Source organism: Prionailurus viverrinus, chromosome E1 (assembly GCF_022837055.1).
Source record: "Prionailurus viverrinus isolate Anna chromosome E1, UM_Priviv_1.0, whole genome shotgun sequence".
NCBI classification, from domain to species: Eukaryota; Metazoa; Chordata; class Mammalia; order Carnivora; family Felidae; genus Prionailurus; species Prionailurus viverrinus.
The window spans coordinates 10,691,767-10,714,554 of NC_062574.1; the positions used below are offsets into that span (position 1 = coordinate 10,691,767).

Sequence of the window (22,788 nt, forward strand, 5' to 3'; positions counted from 1 at the left end):
GCACACCCCCCTCTACTGTTGCTGTGGTGCCTTTCTGTCTCTGGGGCATGCGTTCTCTGGGAAGATCTAGCCACCTGCATCCCCTGGCTTCCGCCCAGCTGCCCCAGGGCACTTCCCACGGGTGACTGGCTGGGAGAAAGAAAAGGCAGACACACCCCCAGGCTGGGGCTGAGGTGACATCCCTCCACCTGTCTCCAGCCTGAACCCAGCTACACTGTTCTCTACTCCTCCCTGAGCTGCTCCCGGCCCCCTGCTCCCTCCCCCGCCCCAGCCTGAGCCTCAGCTTCCCTCACCAGCCCCGCATCCCTGTCCGGGGTCCCCCTCCCTAGATGCAAACAGCTCTCTCTGGCTGTGGCCCAGGCAAGAGTCTGTCACTCCTTGCCTTCTCCCACAGCTTCTTCCTCCTGCACCATCTCCGCAGTAGACTTCTGGGTTGCTCCTGCCCTGGGAAGCCTGTGAAGGTCTCTGCTGCAGCTGTTCCTGGGAGAGCCCAGAGACCCTGATCACTGAGCAGGATGTGCTGTGTACTGACTCCCCCCAACGTGTCCCCGAGGCCTGGCAGGTGAGTGAGGAGTCCACTCACCCACCTGTCCATCCACCCATCAATTCACTGTCCATTCCTCCAGCCATCCATTATACATGCACTGATTATCTACCCATTTATTATCCACTTACTTATCCACCCACCCAGTCAGGCATCCACTCCTTCATTATCCTTTATTAATTCCCCCATGTATACACAACTCATGTCCTATATTCTTTCGTCCATCCATCCCCTGGATACTCATCCATGCGCCTTCGTGAGCATGCACACGTGTACGATTTCCTCCATCCACTTACGCACTCACCCATCCACTCATGCACCTACCTGCCCCCCATCCAGCCACCCCCACCCACCTGCCCCATCCATTCACTCCCCCACTCCCCTTCCCCCACCCACCCATCCATCCACCCATTCACCCACCCACCCATCCACTCGTGCAACCACCTGCCCCCCCTCCTCCCCAGCCATCCATCCATCCTTTCAGCCATCACTCCACTTTAAGTCTGTCCATCCAATCATCCATTCTCACACTTATCCATCCACATTGCAAACATGGGTTAAGCACTATATACCAGGCATCATGCTGGCCCCAGGCGTAGACTAGTGAACCTTCATGGTGCTTCCAGTCTAGTGGTGGGGAGGCAGAAAAATCACTAGACAAGTCCTGGGTGATCTGACGAGGGTGAGGCAGGGGTGAGGCAGGAGGACCAAACAAAGGCACCTCACGCAGATCTGGACATCTGGAAGGCATCCTCCACAAGGCAATGCCCAAGCTAAGCCTGAATGACAAACACAAGCTGGCCGGCAAAGCTGTGGGAGCGGGAAGACAACATTTCTGGCAGGGACACCAGTACTTACAAAGACCCCGAGGTGTGAGATAAAGAGCCTAGTTTGTGTAGCTTACGACGAGAGGCAAGGGGAACAGGGGCCAAGGCCCACAGGGGCACATAAGCCCCCAACCCTTTGCCATCATCCCTCGTGTCCCGCCCCACAGTGCTCTCTTGCGGGGCTCAGGAGCCCACTATCTTGTCAAGCCAACAGCCCCTGGGCTGTCAGGTGTGGTGAGCTGGGTGCGGCGGGTGCTGCAGAAGCCCTAGCTGCCCTGGTGCCCATGCCAGCATAGCTGCCTTCATGCCCTGGCCCTCGCCCTGGCCCCTGAGGTGCTCCCCACGCCCTGTGGGCCCGGTGGTCACCCTCACTCTCACCGTGGCCTTTACCAAGGTGCCTCCGTGCCGGGCCCCCTTGTGCAAGCCTCAGAGCCCCGGCCCACACAGCTGGGCCCAGGGGTCAGGCCTCCTTCAGCTGAAGGAGAGCAGTGGAATGAGAACCAGACCGGAGACAATGGAGCTGGAAGAAGGCGCCAGCTCCCGCAGCACCTGCCATATTGGCCGGCATCTTTGAGTTTTGAGTAAAGAGCAAGATAAGGCCGAGCATGTGTGGGATTCCTGCTTTTGTGGAGACAAAACAAAGTAGCCACTAAGAGGACGCCGCCCCTCCCGACAGTGTCCGTCAGTCCTCTTTCATCACAGGTGCCCCAGGCTTGCCCTGAGACACCCCCTTGGATTGAAAGGCCAATTCCAGGCTGCAGCCCAGATGCCTGAAACCCTGATGACACGGGGGAGGCTGCGGCCAGCTCAGTCGGGAGGCCACATGTTCCCACTCCACAGATGGCCGTGCTTATAAGTGGTGCCGAGTTTCAACATCTGTGTTCAGAGCTGGGGTCCCAGGGGGACAGTTAGCAAAGAGCGATATCAAGGCCAGTCCCAGAACTCTACGGATGGGCAGGAGACAGTTCAGATGCTAGAGGGGCCAGGCCCATGTGTGGCTGCTCGTGACCCTGACCCGTAAACCTGGCTGCACCTCCCTGCTGTGTGCCAGCGTATGGGACTTCCCGTCAGAAGCTGGAGGAAAGTCTGAGCTCCCCCCGCCTCCTTTTTGAAGCCCCCATCATCAGTTTGATCCCAGGCTTCCTGAAATAATTTTCATAAAAAAAAAAAAACAAAACCCAACATTTACTTAGCAGTATAGGATTCGTATGTTGCCGCATGAACCGCCTCAGTGGATTCCCACAACACGGTGATTATTAGCCCCATTTTTTGGATGGGGAAACTGACGTTCAGAAAGCTGAAGAGACTTCCCGTGCCAGGCCTGGCAGGGGGAACCAGGCTCCCTGACTCCCAGGCCTGTGTCGCCCCTTCGACCGCCCACCCGGTCCTGTGGGCTTTACCGTGTCCAGAGGGTCTCTCGACATCTCACCTCCACGTTTTTGCCCCTGCCGCTCCCCTGCCTGGGACACCCTCACCATTCTCAGCCAGGTCCAGGTTGGCTCCCACTTCCTGCAGGGAACTTTCCCCAGCCTTCTCTCTCCTGCCCTTTGCTTCTCAGTCAGAAGATGCCTCCTCTGCACCAAGCAAGCATGGAGCCCGATGCTGGAGCTACAAGTAACAAACAGGGTCCCTGCCCCGAGGCGCTCGAAGACTAGGCTCAAACAAGGAGACAGGCAGCTTGACCCTCAGCGCGGTCAGTGCTGGTACAGAAGCCCAGGGACCTGTGGGCCCCCGGGAGAAGCCCCTGTCCCAGATTTGGGGGCCACTGAGGCTCAGCGCTGTAGGATGAGTGGGAGTTAACCCCACGAAAGATACTGGGAGGGGGGGATTCCAGGCCACGTGCAAAAAAGGCCAGTGCGGGTGTGGCACCGCAAAGGGGCTAGTCAGAGCAGAGGCAGGGTGGGGGGACCCAGAGCGCAGTCCACAGGGCACAGGTTGTAGGGGGCCATGTAGAGTCTCTTGCTGCGTGACAGTGGGAACCATAAATGATATTAAGCAGGTGGCATGTGATCAGATCCGTGTTCCTGAACCATTATTTCGCCTGAATGGACCGGAGGAGACCACTTGTGGTTCTGGACAGCTACCTCTCTTTAGGCACCTTTGAGCATATTTAACTAGTCTCCCACAAGTCCTCTAGTGACAGACATCAAGGGCATCACTAACGTTTTGCTGTAACACGCGGTGCTGTAGCGAACGTTCCTGCTCTGACACGCTTCCCACCTGGATGATGTGATCTAAGGACGTCCTGACCGACACAGCGCTTCATCACGCGCTTTGATCTTTGCCAGCTGCAGCCACGCAGGTTAAAAGACGCTTCTTGCGGTCTACTGGGCATTCCTAGTTTGCTCCAGAGTTTTGAGGTCATCTATCTGTCTTGTGGCCAAAAACAGGGTTGTTGTTGTTGTTTTTGTCCTTTTAAAGGGGAAGCTTTAAAGCATCCTAAATACCCAGCTATAAATAAGTAGTTGATGAAGTAACGAGACATAACTCAGAGACTTAGGCAAAGCTGTTGTTGATTGCTGAGTCCATTTCCGTTTAGAACCCAAGCTGTTGGGGCGTCTGGGGGGCTCAATCTGTTAGGCGTTGGACTCTTGATTTCCCCTCAGGTCATGATCCCAAGCGGGCTCTGTGCCGATACAGGGCTCGACAGCCGAAATCAAGAGATGGGACCCTTAACCGACTGAGCCACCCAGGCGCCCCTTTTTGTTTGTTGTTTGGGGTTTTTGGGGCAGGGCTGGTTTCTTCTGAGGCCTCTCTGCTTGATCTATAGATGGCCGCCTTCTCCCTGGGTTCTCGCGTGGCTTTCCCTGTGAGTGTCTGTGTCCCAGTCTCCTCTTCTTATATGGGCACAAATTATTGGATTAGGGCTCACCCCGATGAATTTTACCTTAATTACCTATTTAAAGGCTCACCCCGGGGGCGCCTGGGTGGCTCAGTCAGTTGAGTGACCAACTTCAGCTCAGGGAATGATCTCATGGTTTGTGAGTTCGAGCCCCACGTCAGGCTCTGTGCTGACAGCTCAGAGCCTGGAACCTGCTTCTGATTCTGTCTCTCTCTCTCTCTCTCTCTCTCTCTCTCTCTCTCTGCCCCTCCCCCACTCATGCTCTGTCTCTCTCTGTCTCAGAAATAAATAAACATTAAAAAAAAATTTTTAAAGGCTCACCCCAATTAATTTTACCTCAATTACCTATTTAAAGACTCTGTCTCCAAATAGAATCACATTCGGAGACACTGGAGGTTACGACTTCAACATGTGAATTTTGAGGGAACACCATTCGGCTCATAACAGGCCCCAAGTGGATAACTGTGAGAAGTAAGGGCGATGATTCATTTTCAGAAATGCCGAATAAAAGCTGTGCTGTCTAGTTAACGATAAGTTTACAACCTATTGGAAATATGTACATCCCCCCCCCCCAAACAACGGGGTCCCAAACCCTTAGACACTTCACTTCCTGGTTCTTCTTCCCTCTCCATTTCACAGGCTTTGCAATGAGCATGCGCCAAAGAACTGAAGTCTCTGCGTCACCCCAGGAACGAACATTTGTTCCAATCAGACTACTTTTTGTCTTACATGGGCATAGGTGACTTCTAGGTAAGGCTGTAAGCTCTGTAGTGCTCAGCCAATGAGGAACCAGGGGAGGGACTCACCTCTGTAGTGCTCAGCCAATGAGGAGTCAGGGGAGGGCCTTGCAGGCTAGGAGATAAATTGCCTGCGGTAACTGCCCCAAGCGTGCCTGTCCATGAGACAGCTGCTCTTGCAAGAACGCTGAGTAAAGCCTTGCTTCACTGCGCTCCGAGTGTCGGTGTCCCTCCTCTGATTGGGTCGGTGGCCTTATTTCTCACAATAACTAGCATGTGAATGTGGACAGAGTGAGGAAAGAAGCTTGGAGGGGCTGGCAGGAGCCAGAAAGGTCCTGGCTATCAGGCTAAGAAAACTAGACTCTGTCCCCTAAAAATCAAACCGGGAACCAAAAGGGCAGTTTTCAGCAGAGCACCTGGGCCCTCGTCCTGGCAACTGGTGTGGAAGATCAGAAGGGGAGAGAAGCTGGGGGCCAGTCTGGGGGGTCGGGAGGAGGGGCAAGAGGCACCTGGAGACGGGAGCCACCTCTTGTTAACCCTCACGACCCCTGACGTGAGAATGAACCCTTCCCCCATTTTACAGAAGAGGAAACTGAGGCTTGGAGGGGTTAAGTGACTTCCTCAACACTCACATCAGTTTCTTCACTGATGCTTCAGCAACTGAAACAGTCAGGCCTAAGGTGGCCTAACAGACATTTGCTGAGTGTAATGAAAAAGTGGAGAAGCCAAAATTCAAATATCAAGAGATAGGAAGGTCTGTGGCAAAGGCAGGGTCAAGCAGGATGTACAGGTTGGGGAGCATTAACTGACTTGGGGGACAGCAGGAGAGGAAGAAGGAGGTGATAGTGGTGACATCAGAAGATGCCACAAGCACCCTTCTGGAGGTTCACACTGGCTGGCAGGGGGCCTTGGCTGCGGGCAGCCAACCCACCCTCATGCATCATCTTCCCCCCCCCCCCCCACCCATCAGATTGTAGACTTGGCTCCAGACCCCTCCGCTCTCCTGCTCCACCCCCTTTCCGACTCCCATGCCGCCTACCCAGGTCTGGAGCATCCAGGCGGTCAGCCAAGAAGCTGGGAGTCGCAGCCAGCTGGCCCCTGAGGAGCAAACTTCCCATCACAGATTCTGCCCAGTTGGACCCAGGTTCCCCCGTGCCTCGCAGCTGGACATAAGCAGACAGTCAGACTGAACAGAGCCAGGGTCCGGCTGCGGTCCAGACCTCTGCGTATAGACCTCCCCGGCCAGCTGGCCTACACCTTCCTTCAGCAGGACCAGACCAGGAAGGTTGTGGGGGGCACTGGATAGCACCCAGGCTTTGGCATCAAACAGGCCTCAGTTCAAATACTGGTTCCACCCAGCTCCCCAGGCCAAGTAACTCCTCTCACTCGAGCTCAGTTTCCCGGCAGTAAAACTGAAGGTAATAATTGCTCCTGTGCAGGTTATTGCAGACAGCCTAACGTGCAGTTGGCGCCCGATAAATGCTAGCTCTTAAAGAGCCTTGGAGGCAAGCCTGGTGGCTCACCCCACTGTGCCCACGTGTCCCCAGCTCCATCCACCCCCTGCCTTCTGACAGTGAGTCTGGCGGCAAAAGGGCAGGAACCCCCCACCCTGATCGGATGACCCAGTGTGCAGCATCCTCACGATGTCCCAGTGCCAGAGCAGAGGGACCCGGTCAGCCGAGAGGCCCGAGCAGCCTTGGGAGCCAGACGCAGGCCCGAGGCCACAGGCCACTCCCGCCCCACCCACGGTGGCCCCTGGGAACGGATGACCGGCCTGAGAAGTCCACCCTCCACCCAGCCAGCCGGGGTTTTTTAAAGACTGTGAATCAACATGGGTCCTTCCCAGGACCAGGGAAGGGAGCCTGCCGGGTATGTTTCAACTGGGTGGTGGTGAGCGGGTGTACCTGTCTGTGAAGACGGGTCTGCCGCACTGCATGGACGTTACACCTCGTTATAATTCGGTTTAAGGGACTCGCGCTTTGCAGAAGATGGAGAAGATACGCTTCTTCCTCTTCCTGTGCAAGACATGAGACGCTGTGGACATTAGAGACGGCTAAAGAGCAAAAATTCAACCAAGTAGTCTTAAATATCTAATTGGCTCTATTCACCATCCCCCCTAACAAACAGAAGGGTACCCCAAGGAGTTGCACAAAATGGAAGGCTTTTATGGGCCAGTAATGGGTGGGGCAGGATGTTATTAGCAAAAGAAAAGACTGTTTCAGGCAAGGTCACCTTCCCTTAGGGGAAGGCAGGGGGATGGTATCATGCAGATTACCTCACTAGTGCTGACCAGAAAAATTCCAGATTGATTGGTTTAAAATTCTACTCATGGGAGAGGCTGAAACTGCAATTAGTTCGGTGTTAAGTCTTGATGGAGCTTAATATAGTGACTCCATTTTGGCTCTGTGGTGTTTTTTTGTTCGTTTTTTTTTAGAAAGAGAGACTCAGCGTGAAAGTGGGGGAGAGGGGCAGAGGGAGAGAGAGACAATCTCAAGCAGGCTCCACACTCAGCGCAGAGCCTGATGTGAGGCTCAGTCCCATGACTGCGAGAAGTGAGAGGATTCATCTTCTGAAATACCAAATAAAAGCTGCGCTGTCCAGTTAACAATAAGTTTACCACCTGTTGGAGATATGTACAACCACATCCCCACCCCCCCGCACTTGGAGTCCCAAACTGTTAGACACTTCACTTCCTGGTTCTTCTTCCCCTCTCCATTTCACAGGCTTATTTTTGCGGGCTTTGCAATGAGCATGCACCAAAGAACTGAAGGCTGTAAGCTCTGTAGTGCTCAGCCAATGAGGAACCAGGGGAGGGACTCACCTCTGTAGTGCTCAGCCAATGAGGAGTCAGGGGAGGGCCTTGCAGGCTAGGAGATAAATTGCCTGCGGTAACTGCCCCAAGCGTGCCTGTCCATGAGACAGCTGCTCTTGCAAGAACGCTGAGTAAAGCCTTGCTTCACTGCGCTCCGAGTGTCTGCGTCCCTCCTCTGATTGGGTCAGTGGCCTTTTTTCTCACAATGACCTGAGCTAAAATCAAGAGTCGGATGCTCAAATGACTGAGCCATCCAGGTGCCCCTGGTTCCTTTTTGGCAATATAAGAAAGAGACACGGAAAGAGAAAAGAAAGCAAACGGGTTGGGAACCTCAGAACCCAAGGAATGACACAGAGGTGCATGCCCTGGGTTTTCCTTTTGTCTCACTGTCACAGACTGGGGGCTGGCAGAGCAAGCATTCTGGAAATGCCAGTGGGCACAGACAAAAAAACAAGAACAACGATGACAACAACAAAAGCCTGTTTCTCTAGCCAAAACCCCAGGAAAGGGACAGCCTGGCAAGTCAGGAAGCTTTCTTTTTTTCTTTCCTTTCCTTTTTCCTTTCCCCTTTCCTTTCCTTTCCTTTTTTCCTTTCTTCCTTTCCTTTTTTACAATTTAATTTTATTATTTTATTTTATTTTGAAGTCAGGAAACTTTTAGATAATAAGACTTCAGCCAGACAACACAGAAAAGATGCAGCCCCACCCCCACTCACACCAGTGGAGACTGGGTGGAAAGACCAGACATGCTGGCTGTTGTCAAGAGAAGGCCAAGTGGAGAGGTTTGACTTTCCTCCCAGCCGGAAACAAGTGCTCTCCCTGACCATGAAGTGTTAACAGAGGCCACATGGGGAGCCAAAACTCTGATCCGCCCAGCAGTCACAGGGAGCCCCTGCTGGCATTGTCAATGAGGCAGAACGAGAAACCTGGACTTCTCCCTCACCGGGCGTACCGAGGCAGTGCCCCTTTCTCCCTGCCAGAGGGGAGCCAGAGAAAGCCAGCTCAGATAGGTTTAAATAGGACGCAGTGTCTCACAACATAATTAGACATTTTCCAGGTTTCGTTTGAAAATCACTGATCACACTGACGCGTGGTCTGCAGACCCAGAGGGGGTCCCACCGGACCGGCCAAGAGGGTCATTGGCTTCGCACGGCACAGAAATCAACCATGGGCCAAGAGGAAATGAGAACACAGCCTGTTAAAGTTGTAGAGGGAGTGCAGATACAGACAGGGTGTCTGGGAGACTCAGAAAGAAGAGGGAGTCTTTTTACTGAAGACGGAGGTGCACGTGTCCTCTCAGCAATCCAGGAACAAAGGTCACTTGGTCACTCCTTCGACGTTATCTATTGTGCTGAGAGACTCCAGAGAAATCATGAACTCCCTGACCCTCACAAGGAGAACATACATTATCTGCTCTACAAGGCATATGTAAGGTGGGGGTGCAGGTCATGGCGAGAACAGGGGCAGGAAAAAGGGGAAAGAAAAAATTAGCTTTTCTTCATGGGGTCCCTCCAGTTTCTCTGTCTCAATACCAAGAATCAGGAAGATCTCACAATGAATGAAAAGACCAATCAATAGAGGCTGACAGAGATGTTAGAACTACCTGAAAAGATTAAAAAAAAAATTTTTTTTTTAATGTTTATTTGTGAGAGAGAGAGACAGAGTGTGAGGGGGGAGGAGCAGAGAGAGGGAGACACAGAATCCGAAGCAGGCTCCAGGCTCTGAGCTGTCAGCACAGAGCCCGACGCGGGGCTCAAACTCGCGAAACGCGAGATCATGACCTGAGCTGAGGTCGGACGCTTAACTGGCTGAGCCACCCAGGCACCCCTAAAAAATTTTTAATGTTTATTTTTGAGAGACAGAGAGAGCATGAGCAGGGGAGGGGCAGAGAGAGACAGAGACCCAGAATCAGAAGCAGGCTCCAGGCTCTGAGCTGTGAGCACAGAGCCCGACGCAGTGCTTGAACTCACAAGCCTTGAAATCACGATCTGAGCCGAAAGTCAGACGCCTAACCAACTGAGCCACCCAGGCACCCCACTACCTGAAATGATTTTAAAGCAGCCATGATAAAATGCTTCAACAAGCAATTACAAACACACTTGAAACAAATGAAAACGTCACTTTTCTCACTTTGGTGAGAAAGCCTCACCAAAAAAAGATAAAAGCTGTAAAGAAGAATCAGATGGAAATCTTAGACTTGAAAAACACAATAACAGAAATATAAAGCTCAGTGGGCGGGCTCAGCAGCAGAATGGATGGGACAAAGGCAGACCAGTGACAACTCACAGAAAAAAAGATGGGAAAAAAAAATTTAAGAGTCAGGGACCCATGTAACTGTAACAAAAGTTCTAACATTTATGTCATAGGAGTCCTAGGAGAGGAGGAGGGAGGGGCAGAAAAGGTAGTCAAAGAAATACTGGCTGAAAACCTCCCAAATTTGACAAGAGGCATCAACCTACAGATTAAAGAAGATGAGCAAATCCCAAACAGGAGAACCCCCCCAAATTCTAGGCAAGACAGTTCATAATTAAACTTCTGAAAACTGAAGAGAAGAAAAAAATATTTAAAGCAGCCAGAGAAAAACAACACAGATCTACAGGAGAAAACAATTCAAATGACAGTAAATTTCTCTGCAAAAGCCATGGAGGCAGAAGAAAGTGACAGAGTATGTTTTCAGGAAGGAAAAGATCTCCAGGAGCAAGGGGTTTCACTGGAGAATTCTACCAAACTTTTAAAGAATAAGTAAACATGAATTTTATACAATATCTCCCAGGAAAATGGAAGGAGGAGGAACCATTTCCCAATTCATTTATAAATTTTTTTAATGTTTATTTATTTTTGAGAGAGAGAGATGTGACGTGATCAGGGAAAGGGCAGAGAGAGAGGGAGACACAGGATCCGAAGCAGGCTCCAGGCTCCGAGCTGTCAGCACAGAGCCCGACGCGGGGCTTGAACTCAAGAACCATGAGAGCATGACCTGAGCCGAAGTCAGACACTTGACCAACTGAGCCACCCAGGCGCCCGATTCTATTGTTTTTACCAAAAGAGCTTCAGGAAGAAGCCTCTTGAATATGGAGGGCACTTCACAGTTTACAAAGCGACGTCACTTTTGCTCCAGGTTTACAGCCCTCCTGTGCTATGAGCTGACCCCCAACACCAGCTCTCCCTCTCTCACCCTTCCCTCCGCCAGGCCCCTGGACTCCCCATCCCCTCCCGGAAACCCCTCCATGGCTCTGCTCCTTCCTTCTTGGGACCCCAGAACCCAGACTTCTTTCCTTTAGCAGGTGTTAGCATCTGGAGGGAAAGCTGCCCCCACCCCGCCCATCAGCACCTCAAGGTGGCTCTCCGGTGTTTGCCAGGTGCCAGGGGACAGGCTCAGGGCCAGCTCCCATCCTCAGGGAGCTGACGGGCAGGCAGGTACGGGAAACAAAGCGACAGAAGCCAGGACCTGGCTGACCAGGCACTGTGGGGCAGGCACCACGGAGAGTGCTGTGTGTACCCGCAAGGGCCTGTGTCATGCCAGCCGCCTGGGGCCCTAAGAAGCCTTCCTCACCCTCCATGGGCTGGGAGTCTCCGTCTTCCTCCATACTTGGATCTCCCTCTCACCACGGCCTCACTGAATGTGGCCTGGCCTGCTCCCACACGTGTCCCGCGTACCTAATGTCCTCCTGTCCCATGGGATCACAAGTCTCTTGGGGCTCCCAGAAACATGGGAAAAGAACGGGCTTCAGGTTCGAGCCCCGGTGCCGCCACCTCTTTGAGCATCAGCTTCCTCATTGATAGAAGGCAGAACGTTGTGCCAACAGCAAGAAATGCTTTAAAACAAAACGAGATACGCAAATAGTCCGGGGGGTTAAATCTGGTGGATTTATCTCTCACATTCGTTTCCTCTTCCTTCCAAAATCCACCGAAAATACAGGAAGGAAGTGAAAAACGTTACAGCTTCTCAAGTAGCCCTGCTCGGTCCATTTCTGTAGTTTGTTTCTTTTTTGTGGAAAAACAGAAACAAAATACCTCCAGCTGGTTGTGCCACTATAGTGAGGTTTCCTGTTCTACGGAGGATACACCTTTTGACCCGTCAGCCACAGCGAGGCCCAGCCCCACCTGGGTCCACAGAGCTTCCTAACAGGTTCCAGAGCCTTCTCCCAAACTTGAACAAATCAGCAGCAGGTCTTTGAAGAAAGCCTCAAACACACGAGACAGTGACCAAGTCAAATAAGCAAAATGGAGGAGGGGCACCTGGGTGACTCAGTCGGTGGAACGTCTGAGTCTTGATTTTGGCGTGGGTCATGATCTCGCGGCCATGGGATCGAGCCCCACATCAGACTCTGCACTGAGCATGCAGCCTATTTAAGATTCTCTCTCCCTCTCTCTCTGCCCCTCTCTCCAGCTCACACACACACTCGCTTTCAAAGTAAGTGAACGTTTAAAAAAATGGAGGAAGTAGAGGTAACGCAGGAAACGGAAGAAAACCTCACAGCTGTGATTGGCATCTCCAAAGAAGAGAAGATGCACATTCATAAAACACAACAAAACAAAGCAAAACCAAAAACACTGCATGCGTTAAAAAGGAGCAATTGACTCAACAGCACGAAAACAACCGGATTTAAAAATGGGCAAAAGATCTGAAGAGATGCCTCACCAAAGGACACATGCAGATGGGGTGCCTGGGTGACTCAGCTGGTTAAGCATCTGACCGGCTCAGGCCACGACCTCACGGTTCATGAGTTCAAGTTCCGGATCTGGTGAGTCTGGGACCCCGCTTTGGGTGAGCATGCTTCTCTGTCCCTCGTGAGATTCTCTCCCTCTCTCTCCTCCCTCAGTCACTTGCACCCGGTCGCTCTCGAAAAATAAAATACAATAAAAGTTTTTTAAAAGACATGCACGTGGCAAGTACGCATGCGGACAGGGGCCCCACATCACATGTCGTTAGGGAATTGCAAATTAAGACAACAAAACCACGAAAGCCAAAATACCGACAACACCAAATGCTGGCAAGGACGTGGCATGACAGGAACTCTCAATCGTTGCTGGTGGGAGTGCAAAGGGGTGCAGCCACTGGGGAAGACAGTTCCGCCGTTTCTTACGTTGCTAAACGTACTCTTTATCATATGACCCAGCGACCACACTCCTTGCTATTCACCCAAACATAGCAGCTTCGTTCACCACTGCCAACACCTGGAAGCAGCCAAGGTGTCCTTCTGTAGGTGAGTGGGTACACTGTGGTCCATCAGACAACGGAATATTATTCAGCACTACAAAGAAACGAGCTACCAAGCCACGAGAGGCAGCGAAGAACCTTAGATGTACGTCACTAAGTCAGAGAGGTTCCTCTGAGAACGTTACGTACTGTATGATCCCAATTACGTGATACTATGAAAAAGCCAAAGCTAGGGAGACAGTAGAAATATCCGCGGTTGCCGGGGGGTACGGGGACGAATCAGTGGATCACGGAGGGTCCGTAGGGCAGTAAACTATTCTATATGATGCTTAGTGGTGGGATGTGGTTATACATCCATCCAAACCCATAGAATGTACGACACCGAGAGGGAGCCCTGTGTGAACTATGGACTTGCGGTGATGATGATGTGTCAGAGAAGGTTCACCCACTGTAACAAATGTCCCACTCTGCTAGGGGACGTTGATCGTGCATGTGTGGGGGCAGGGGCTACATAGGAAACCTCTGTACGTTCCTCTCAGTTTTGCCGTGAACGTAAAAGTAAAAGTCTTCAAAAAAATAAAGACTACTAGGGCACCTCGGTGGCTCAGTCATTAAGCATCTGACTTTGGCTCAGGTCATGATCTCACGGTTCACAAGTTCGAGTCCAACATTGGGTAAGCACGAGCCCCACTCTGGGTAAAACACAAGCCCTGCTTTGGGTGAGCCCCACTCTCTCTCTCCCTCTCTCTCTGTCTGCCCCTCACGGGATTATGTCTCCCTCTCTGTCTCTCTCTCTATGCCCCCTTGCTCACTTGCACCCCCTCTCTTAAAAAAAATAACTAAAATAAAATAAAGACTATATTTTTTAAAGGAGCGGGTAGATTTTATGATATGTAAATTATACCCCAAATAAAGCCTTAAAACAAGAGGGACCTGGAAAATAAAAATAACATGAAAAGCTAATATTGTAGTCAATAGGAATGTTGGACATGAAGGGTGGGCTCCAGAGATTAGAATTAAAAACACAGAGATGAAAAATGTCAGACAAAAGATAAGAACAAATACAGGATTGATTTGGGAGGTCCAGCATCTAACTAATAAAATTACAAGAAAGAGAACAGAGGGGTGCCTGGCTGACTCAGTCGGTGAAGCGTGAGACTCTTGATCCTGGGGTCATGAGTTTGAGCCCTACACTGGGTGCAGAGATTACTTAAGAATAATATTTTTAAAGCTAAAAAGAGAGAGAACAGAGAAAATGGAGAACAGGCAACAGAGCCGAACATTCTCAGAATGAGGACACAGCCTCCAGTGTGGAAGGGCCCCCAAGTGGCCACGCAATGAAACGGAAAAGACCCACCAGAAGGACTCAAACACCAGGGTGGGAATGCTGTTTTTCAAGGAAGGGCCTTTCAGCACAACTTTTTCCCAACTATGCCTATGCATTCCTATTTTATTTTATTTTATTTTATTTTATTTTATTTTATTTTATTTATTTTATTTTATTTTATTTATTTTATTTTATTAAAAAAAAAAATTTAACGTTTATTTATTATTGAGAGGGAGAGAGAGCGAGTGAGCAGGGGAGGGGCAGAGAGAGGAGGAGACACAGAATCTGAAGCAGGCTCCAGACTCTGAGCTGTCAGCACAGAGCCTCACGTGGGACTCGAACTCACGAACCATGAGATCACGACCTGAGTCGAAGTCGGACACTTAACCGACTGAGCCACCCAGGCGCCCCTCCTTTATTTTAAGAAAGGAAGACCAACCTATCACCTGTATGTTTTCCCTGGTAGGCAGCATGCACACCTCTCTCCCACCAAAATAAAATCAAGCCCCCAGGTTACATAAATCCCAGGGGGCAAACAGGAGACGCAAGATCATGCCTCAACACACCCCAGTTCCAAAGGCCTCAGGGCCCGCTTCCAGTGACTTAGCCTGGCATTCGATTCCCTCCGCATCTCCAACCTGCTTTACTTTTGGCCACCCTCTGAGCTCCGTCAACTGAACTCGCCCCAAACTACCAAGAGAAGCGGGGAGAGACACCAAACGCTTCCTCACTGCCCCCTTGACAAAGAGGGAAAATATGGGAAGGGAAGCGTCCCCCACCACAAAAGCGACGGCAGACCTGGGACCCCGAGTCAGCCGTCACCCCTTCTCACCATGGCCTTCCTTCCCATCCCTCCTCTGCTTTCTTTTTCACTGGGCTCATCATTTCACGTTGTCATTTTCTCCCCCTCTAGCTCCAGCAGGGCTGAAAGTCATGTCTGTCCGCAGCTGCCTACATAGGGATTAAAGGATGCCTGATGTGTCCTAGTAGGTGCTCAAGGGACACTACATCCTTGTCCTGCCAGTGAGCCTGAGGGCCCCAGCCCTCTTCCCAACGGCCCCTCCCCCTGCTGCAGTAGCGGCCCTTTGCAGCCGCTCAGCCAGGGCCTCTCCTACAGACAGCCTCACCCTTTTTGGAGCCCCCTCGCATGGCCCGAGTTGGGGGACACACCCTCTCCCCTCCTCGAGTGCCCTCTGCTCCTAGGACTTCCCTTCAAAAACTCCCCTCCTCAGCCCTCTCCCGGTTCGGGCTGAAGGCCGGGTGATGAGGCAGTTAGGAAAGTCCTATGGAGACACGATGCCCGGCACCCACAGACAGTGCGGGGGTCTTGTCTTTGGCTGTTGTCTAAGACAGTCCACAGGAGCTGGGCTTTTAGAACAAAACCAAAGAAAGCCCTGGTGTCCGTCAGGGTCCTGGCAAGAAACAAAGGCAGCCTCAGCTTCTGTTTGTAAGGGAATTTAATGGACTACTTGGGCGTGGGCATTAAGGAAGCCACCCTGGGACTAGCAGTGGTGGGGGCCTTAGCATCCCAGGCGGCAGGGGTAAGGGGAGGATATGGAGTTATCAGGGCCAGTGAAGGGGGTTACGGCAAGAGCTATAATTGGAGGTGGGGAGGCGGGCACAGCCATTGCTGAAACCACAGTCCTAGGCAGGGTGGGAGCCAGGGACAAACACCCCAACCTCCCTCTTCTTCCACCTCCTGTTGGTGCCTCCCACTGGCCGAAACCAGCCAGAAGCCAGGGGCCACGGGAACCCAGTGATGAGGAGGTGGAGGGGCAAATGCCAAGTGGGTAGGCAAGCGACCGAAGCAAGGCCAGTGGGACGGGTGCTCCCCACCTCCTGGCTCGCAGGCTGACCAAGACCCGGCCTGTCCAGGGAGCAGCACCACCCTGACAGACTGTCCCCACTACAAGACCGCCACTGACGACCTTGGAGCAGCCTGAGCAACCACTGGTCCCCAGTCTTGCTAGTCCTCCACAGTTCCAAGGCCCCGAAAGCCTTCCAACAAAGTTGGTCAGGGTTGGCGTCTGCTGCTGGCCGTGAAAAAGCCCTCATGTAAACATCTTCACTCATGAGAAGGGGGTCTTTTGCAAGCAGATCGTGGGCAGAGAAAACCAATTGCCAAGAGGTGCTGAGAACCAAGCTCAGGGCTTTGCAGCCCGAGCCAGAGCCTATGTGACTCGGCACCGTGCTTGCAAAGCCACCACCAACCAGCCAGAGGACCAGAAGTCAGATGCCTCGGGGGTCACTACCGCCCCAAGAGTGAATTCTTCAATCTCCTGCTTCTTAAACCAAGCTCTCCCTAAACAAAGCCCAGGGCAATGCTTTCGGTTGGCTGAACCGAGGTCAGGTGTCCTCAACAGAACCGCAAGGAAGGCTGGGAGAGCAAGCACAGGTATTCCAGGTGCTTGGGGATCCCCCCAAACACGGGAAGAAGGTTCCCACGGTGGGCAGCCCACGAATATACCCACTGACCAGTACACGCGCCTTGCCAAATGTCAGACTATTTCCTTCAGACGGCAGCTTCAGAGAGGTGTTCCTGACTCTTGGTATGTACCAAACCTCTTTCTCTGGAAGGTTCAACGAATTCCCGACCACATCCAGTGAACAGAGTGCCTGCTTTGCCACACCTACATACGTTCTTGTGAAGTTAAAAAAAAAAAAAAAAAAAAAGGCAAAATATGACTGATACCTCCCTGCTTAAATTTTTCTGCCTACATTTTTTTATTAGTTGTATTCTACTACATATTTTATTATTTGTTTTGATGACTGATTTTTCATGATTTTCCTATTTGTAGCCTGTGCTAAAATTAGCTGACATTTGCTGAAAGGAGAGATGTATTAGGATTAGATTCAGCTGTGTGTAACAGGAGAAAAACAACAGAGGCTTAAGCTAGATAAAAGTTTCTTTCTCTTGCACGTAAATGAGGCTTAGGGAAGGGCAGTCCAGAGCTTGGCCTTGGACCCACTCCACGAAGTCCTGAGGGACCCAGCTCCTCCCTGATCATGCTCCACCATTTCTCTCTTTTTTCTTCTTCTTTTTTTTTCTTTTTTGAGTGCTCTCTACACCCAACGTGGAGCTCAAACTCACAACCCCGAGGTCAAGAGTTGGATGCTCTACTGAATGAGCCAGCCAGACACACCCACCTTCTGCCATCTCTTGACGGGGCCTCATCCTCACTGGCCAAAGAGGTGGCTGGAGCTCCAGCCATCGTGCCCGGCAACAGGGCAAACGGCAGGAAGACGGAGTAGCTCCCTGCCTTTACAAAGGACTGAGGGAACGATGGAGGATGCGGAGAGGCAGGCAACTATCTCTTCCACACGCAAGGATAAAAATCACATGGAAGGCACACCGTTCACCTGAGATCACAATCGTGACGTTAACGATGATAACTAAAATTTCTTACTTACCGATTGTAGGTAGAGTCACGCGTCGTGGGTATTGTGGCATATGGTATGTAGGCACTTGTTCTAGATTACTTCTTAGCACAGCCCTGAGAAAGAGATACTATTACTATTCTCATTTTACAAAGGGGGAAAGTGAAGCAGAGAGCACTTGCCCAAGGTCTCCCAGCTAACAGGTGGCACAGCCGGGATCTGAAAGCTGGCAACCTGGCTCCAGAGCACGACACAACTAGGGGGAGAGACAACTCTTACCAGCAATTACAGAGCCGAGTCAAGGAGGCCACCTGGGCTCATCCAAGGGGCTTACTGACTTAGGAGAGGGGACCTGGGCCAGAGTCCTTTCTTACTCTGTGCCTCTGGATACCTCATTTGTTCATCCATTCCACAGAGGCTCCTGTATAACCACGTTAACATCTGCAATGAGCTAATGCCGGTGTTTGCCACTCCTTAAGGGCAGCAACTGTGTCCCCAACAGCCAGCACAAAGTGGGTGCTCAAAAGATATTTGATCTGTGACCGAACACACATGCCAGTCTGTGATGTGTGCAAAGCGTGCAGGAATGACACTGACCTGGCCCGTTTGCACCCAATGCCTGGTAGACGAGACTCTACTGGGTGGGCCCCTCAGGGAACAACTGAGTGGGCAAAGGCAGGGGAGGGGGGAGCTCCACGGCGAGAAATCTGGTGTGGCCAGATTGTACTTGAGGAGTCACAGGCAGTCAGGGGATGAGGTCCTTAAGGTAAGCCTAAGCCGGACTTAATTCCTCTCGAGTCCAAGGCTAGCAACAGTCTCAGCACTGAGGCGATAGGGAACCACCAGAGGCTTTAAGCAGGTGATGACAAAGCAGCCCTCCAGAAAGATTGTGCTGGCAGCCTGCGCAGAGGATGGAAGGAAGGGGAGGGAACGGAAGCAGGGGCATCCATGAAGAGGCTGGGGGTGACGAGCACCTGGGAGGGCTCGAAGGAGGCCTGGAACCTAAATGGAGAAAGGAGCAGGCGGGCCCCAGGAATGCTTGGGAGGCGGACAGGAGGACACCCGGGCTCAATGGGGGTGAGGAGGCAAGAGGCAGGCTTTCAGGGCTGAGAAAATGAGACACTTCTTAAGAGGGGTCTTAGTGGGGAGGCTGAGGTGGGATAGGGGCTGAGGTCAAAGGTTTGGGAGAAGGAAGGGAGGTGGGGTGAGGTGAAGAGAACAAGAGAGGCCCCTCGCTCAGTGCGCTCAGAGCAGGAGCCAGACAGATCCCCGGGGAACACTGTGGGAGGGGAAAGGAGGGGGCCTGAGGGGCCAGAGCAAGGGGGGCTGGGAGGGGGCTGGAGAGGGGCCCTGGCTTGAGCTGGGGCAGACAGCAGTTGGACGCCTGCAGGCTGTGCTCATGGCTCAGAAATGTCCCAGCCCTGCCAGGAGACGGCCTGGCCCCCGCTGCCCCTATCCCCCTCCAGCCCCAGACAGGCTCCCACATCAGGAGCTCCTAAGCTGCCTCCCCAGCCCTCTGCTCCCCCATAATGGGCCTCCCCTCCCCCGAACCCAGGCATGCCCACACCCTCCCCACCACTCCTTAGCCTTCCCCCAAAGGCTGATGAAACACAGGCCGGGGAAGAAAATAAACAGACATCTGGGGGGTGTGGGGGGGGGGGCATTGGGAAGCAGGGGATGAGCTGGGGGTACCAGGTCCAGGGGGTGGGTGGTAGAGGGGCTCCAGGGAGCGGGGTGACTCAGCAGGGAGTGAACTCCCCAGTAATCTACCCGACAGGCCTAATGAGACGCAGGTGGTCCCCTGGCCCGGGCCCCACATCCCCTGGCCCCCCTGACCATGAAAGCAGATGCTGGTTCAGAGCCGGGGAGGGGTGAGGGGGGCTCTGCAGCTACAGGGGGCGGGGCCAGGGCGGCTGGCCAGGGCCCAGCACATAACTCTGGGCGGGTGCAGTCTGGGGCGCAGTCTGGGGCAGCAGACACCCAGCCGCTCCGAGCTGAACTGGCAGCATGAAGGTACTGGGCCCGGGGCAGGGGACTCACGGCACCGGGGGCCTGAGCCCCCTTGGGGGAAGAGGGCCCTTACCAGAGAGGGGGCTATGAAGGCACAGGACATTCCTGTGATCCAGGGGAGACTCTTAAGCTGTGAGGCCCCGGGCCTGTCCCAGAGCGTGGTGTTCCTCTGGCCGGGAAAGAGGGGCCAGAGGGGGAAGGCAAGGGGCTCCCGGCAGGGGGTGGTCTGCTTGAGGGACCGGTGCAGAGAACCCAAGGAGCTTTGGGGCTGGTTGCGGGGGGGGGGGGGGGCTGCGGTGAGGTGACCCTGTCATCCTGTCCCAGGCCCTCCTGGCCCTGCCGCTGCTGCTGCTTCTCTCCACGCCCCCCTGCGCCCCCCAGGCCTCTGGGATCCGGGGAGACGGTAAGCAGCCCGGCCAGCAGGCTGGGCAAGGAGAGAGTACTCTGAGCCGTCATTTCTGGGAGCCGGGATGCCATCCCCTCCTCTACAGCACGGGGCAGGTGGAGGTGATCTTTGAGCATCCCCCCGCCCCACCCCGGAAGAAATGCCGTGATTGCTTGTGCCCCTAGGAACAGGGGCAAGCTGCGGGGTGCCGGGTATGCCTTGGTCTCTTCTCCTCACCCTCCCCGCCCCTGCCCCCAGCTCTGGAGAAGTTTTGCCTTCAGCAGCCCCTGGACTGCGATGACATCTACGCCCAGGGCTACCAGGAGGACGGTGTGTACCTCATCTACCCCTCGGGCCCCAGCGTGCCCGTGCCTGTCTTCTGTGACATGACCACCGGGGGCGGCAAGTGGACGGTGAGTGGGAGGAAGGAACGGAGGCCAGGTTCTTGCCCCGGCTGTGTGACGGAGCTTCACCTCCGGGAGCTTCGGTTTTGTCATCTCTAATGGGGTCACGATATCCGCGGTGTAGCTTGTGAGCCGCCGCCAACACTGAATTCCAGGTGCCTAAGGCAGGCTAGTGCCTGTATCCTCACAATAATCCTGGGAGAAAGGTACCTTCTATAGAGGAACTGGAGCCCAGAGAGGTGAAGTCATTTGCCCAAAGTCACACAGCCCACACTGGAACTCACTGCCAGCTGCCTGAACTCTAGAACGACTTACTCTCCCTCTTAACCCTTCCCTGGCACTCGGGAGATGCTCACCGAGGGGCCTGGTGCCAGTGTGTGCCTCGTGTTAGGCCCCAGTCTGGTCCTTTAACGAAGCCCCTCAGCACCACAGGGTCCGTGCCTGCGTGAGGCCCCCACCCCCTGGACTCTTGATCGTCCAGGCCTGTCCTCTGTGCTCCAGGTTTTCCAGAAGAGATTCAATGGCTCCGTGAGTTTTTTCCGGGGCTGGAATGACTACAAGCTGGGCTTTGGCCGTGCCGACGGGGAGTACTGGCTGGGTAAGGTAGGGGCAGGGGCGTCCGGTGGGCTGGGGGCCGCCCTGAGCCAGAGCTTTGCTGAGCAGCTGCCCCTCCCCCCCATCCCCCCCAGGGCTGCAGAACCTGCACCTCCTGACGCTAAAGCAGAAGTACGAGCTACGAGTGGACCTGGAAGACTTTGAGAACAACACGGCCTCGGCCAAGTACGCCGAATTCTCCATCTCGCCCAACGCGGTCAGTGCCGAGGAGGACGGCTACACCCTCTACGTGGCAGGCTTCGAGGACGGCGGGGCAGGTACCCCCTGCTGCCGCCCTAACAAGGGGCTGTGGGGGGGGGGGGGGGCGGGGGGGCGGGGAGAAGGCAGGGCTGGCACTACCCAGCTGGCTCCCAGCCCCTTGTGGGCCCCTCCCTCCCCGCTTGGCCCGAAAGGGCCCTGCTGGCTCCCACCCAGCTTGGGCCTCGGCCCTGGGAGAAGCCGCGTCCCCTCACTCCAGGCAGCCCAACAGCGGACTCAGGGAGGGTGCCCCGTCCCGCCAGGCTGCCACGTGACGCCTCGCGTAGTGTCCCCCGTCCCCGCCATCCCCGTCCCTGCCAGCACGGGGCCCTGCACCCCGCCTCAGTGGCCCCATCCCTCCTCCCCTCCGCCAGGCGACTCCCTGTCCTACCACAGCGGCCAGAAATTCTCCACCTTCGACCGGGACCAGGACCTCTTTGTGCAGAACTGTGCAGCCCTCTCCTCGGGAGCCTTCTGGTTCCGCAGCTGCCACTTCGCCAACCTCAACGGCTTCTACCTGGGCGGCTCCCACCTCTCCTATGCTAATGGCATCAACTGGGCCCAGTGGAAGGGCTTCTACTACTCCCTCAAGCGCACCGAGATGAAAATCCGCCGGGCCTGAGGGGCTGGCCCCCGTCAGGCCCCGAGTTCCCCCTCCTAGCTGCTCCAGGTTTCCATGAGTGCTCCCTCCGCGCCCTGGCCTCACCCCTGCCTCCTGCTCTCTTAGCACCTGCTTCTCACAGGGGATCTCGCGGCTCTCGCCCCAGCGGATCCCGTCACCCCCAGGGTGTCCATCTCCAGGCCAGGCCTCTGTTCCCTTCGTCACCGGCCACGCGGCCAGCAGCTGACCCAGGCCTCCTCCGAAAGGCGCAGCCGTCCTGGCCCAGACCTGACTGGGCTCTGCGAGACTCTTCCTTGCCTCTGCCCTACCCCAAAGGCCGAACCGCTCTCCTCGGCTGTGGGCTTCCGCATTCCACCTCAGCCAGCTTCCTCACCGCGGGCTCCTCGGTCTGGAGCCACCCTAGTGTGCTAGACTGAGCTGGCGTAGCCTAATACCCACGGCCTGCGCCAGGCTACCCACGTGTGGCCACTGCCGCCACTGCCCGGCGCTCCCCGCACCGTTCCGAGTATCTCCGTCCTCCGTTTCCCTCCCACCAACTCATCCCCCAACGGTGAGCACCATGGACCCCCAGCCCCATCTCACTGTCATACTCAGCTTCCCCTACCTGCCTGTCCCAGCCCCTAGAGCTCAATGCCAAAACTGTATTTCAGCAGTTACCGCATGCCGCTCGAAAACAGGTACAACCACGGTAGGCATAGACACAAGGTCCCCCACCCACCCCAGGGTTGAGGTTTGACCACATGAGGGGGCAGAGGACCACCTCCTGTGGGGCTGGAAGCAGGTGGGGAGCGAAGATCTCAATAAACCTCAGGATCTGAATGAACTGGTTTTGGCTGTTGTGCATGCAAGTGTTGTCTGCTCGGCCCCCAAACGTGGGGGGACCCGGCT

General features: G+C 54.2%; 2 protein-coding genes across 8 annotated transcripts in view; one reads left to right on the forward strand and one right to left on the reverse strand.

Moving 5' to 3' along the window:
* MAPK7 (mitogen-activated protein kinase 7) overlaps positions 1–22,788 on the reverse strand; it is a 30,648-nt gene that overhangs the window by 1,522 nt on the left and 6,338 nt on the right. For 5 of the 7 annotated variants that reach the window (XM_047832352.1, XM_047832351.1, XM_047832356.1 and 2 more), the window contains one exon: positions 17,661–17,743. The gene's annotated coding sequence lies outside the window, so the exon portion shown is untranslated. Of the gene's footprint in view, positions 1–3,702; positions 3,745–17,542; positions 17,564–17,660; positions 17,744–22,788 lie in introns of those variants that run through there. The other 2 variants (XM_047832353.1, XM_047832357.1) reach the window with 2 other exon arrangements.
* Positions 19,558–22,719, forward strand: MFAP4 (microfibril associated protein 4). Its single transcript, XM_047832361.1, has 6 exons — positions 19,558–19,640; positions 19,962–20,040; positions 20,281–20,435; positions 20,928–21,024; positions 21,116–21,298; positions 21,653–22,719. Exons 1-6 carry the CDS (start codon positions 19,635–19,637, stop codon positions 21,898–21,900), a joined length of 768 nt encoding a protein of 255 aa, XP_047688317.1. The 5' UTR covers positions 19,558–19,634; the 3' UTR covers positions 21,901–22,719.

Coding starts and splice junctions, on each gene's coding strand:
- MFAP4 (XM_047832361.1), top strand. Junction 20,436..20,927: donor CCGGGGGCGGCAAGTGGACG/GTGAGTGGGAGG, acceptor TCTGTGCTCCAG/GTTTTCCAGAAGAGATTCAA. Junction 21,025..21,115: donor CGACGGGGAGTACTGGCTGG/GTAAGGTAGGGG, acceptor CATCCCCCCCAG/GGCTGCAGAACCTGCACCTC.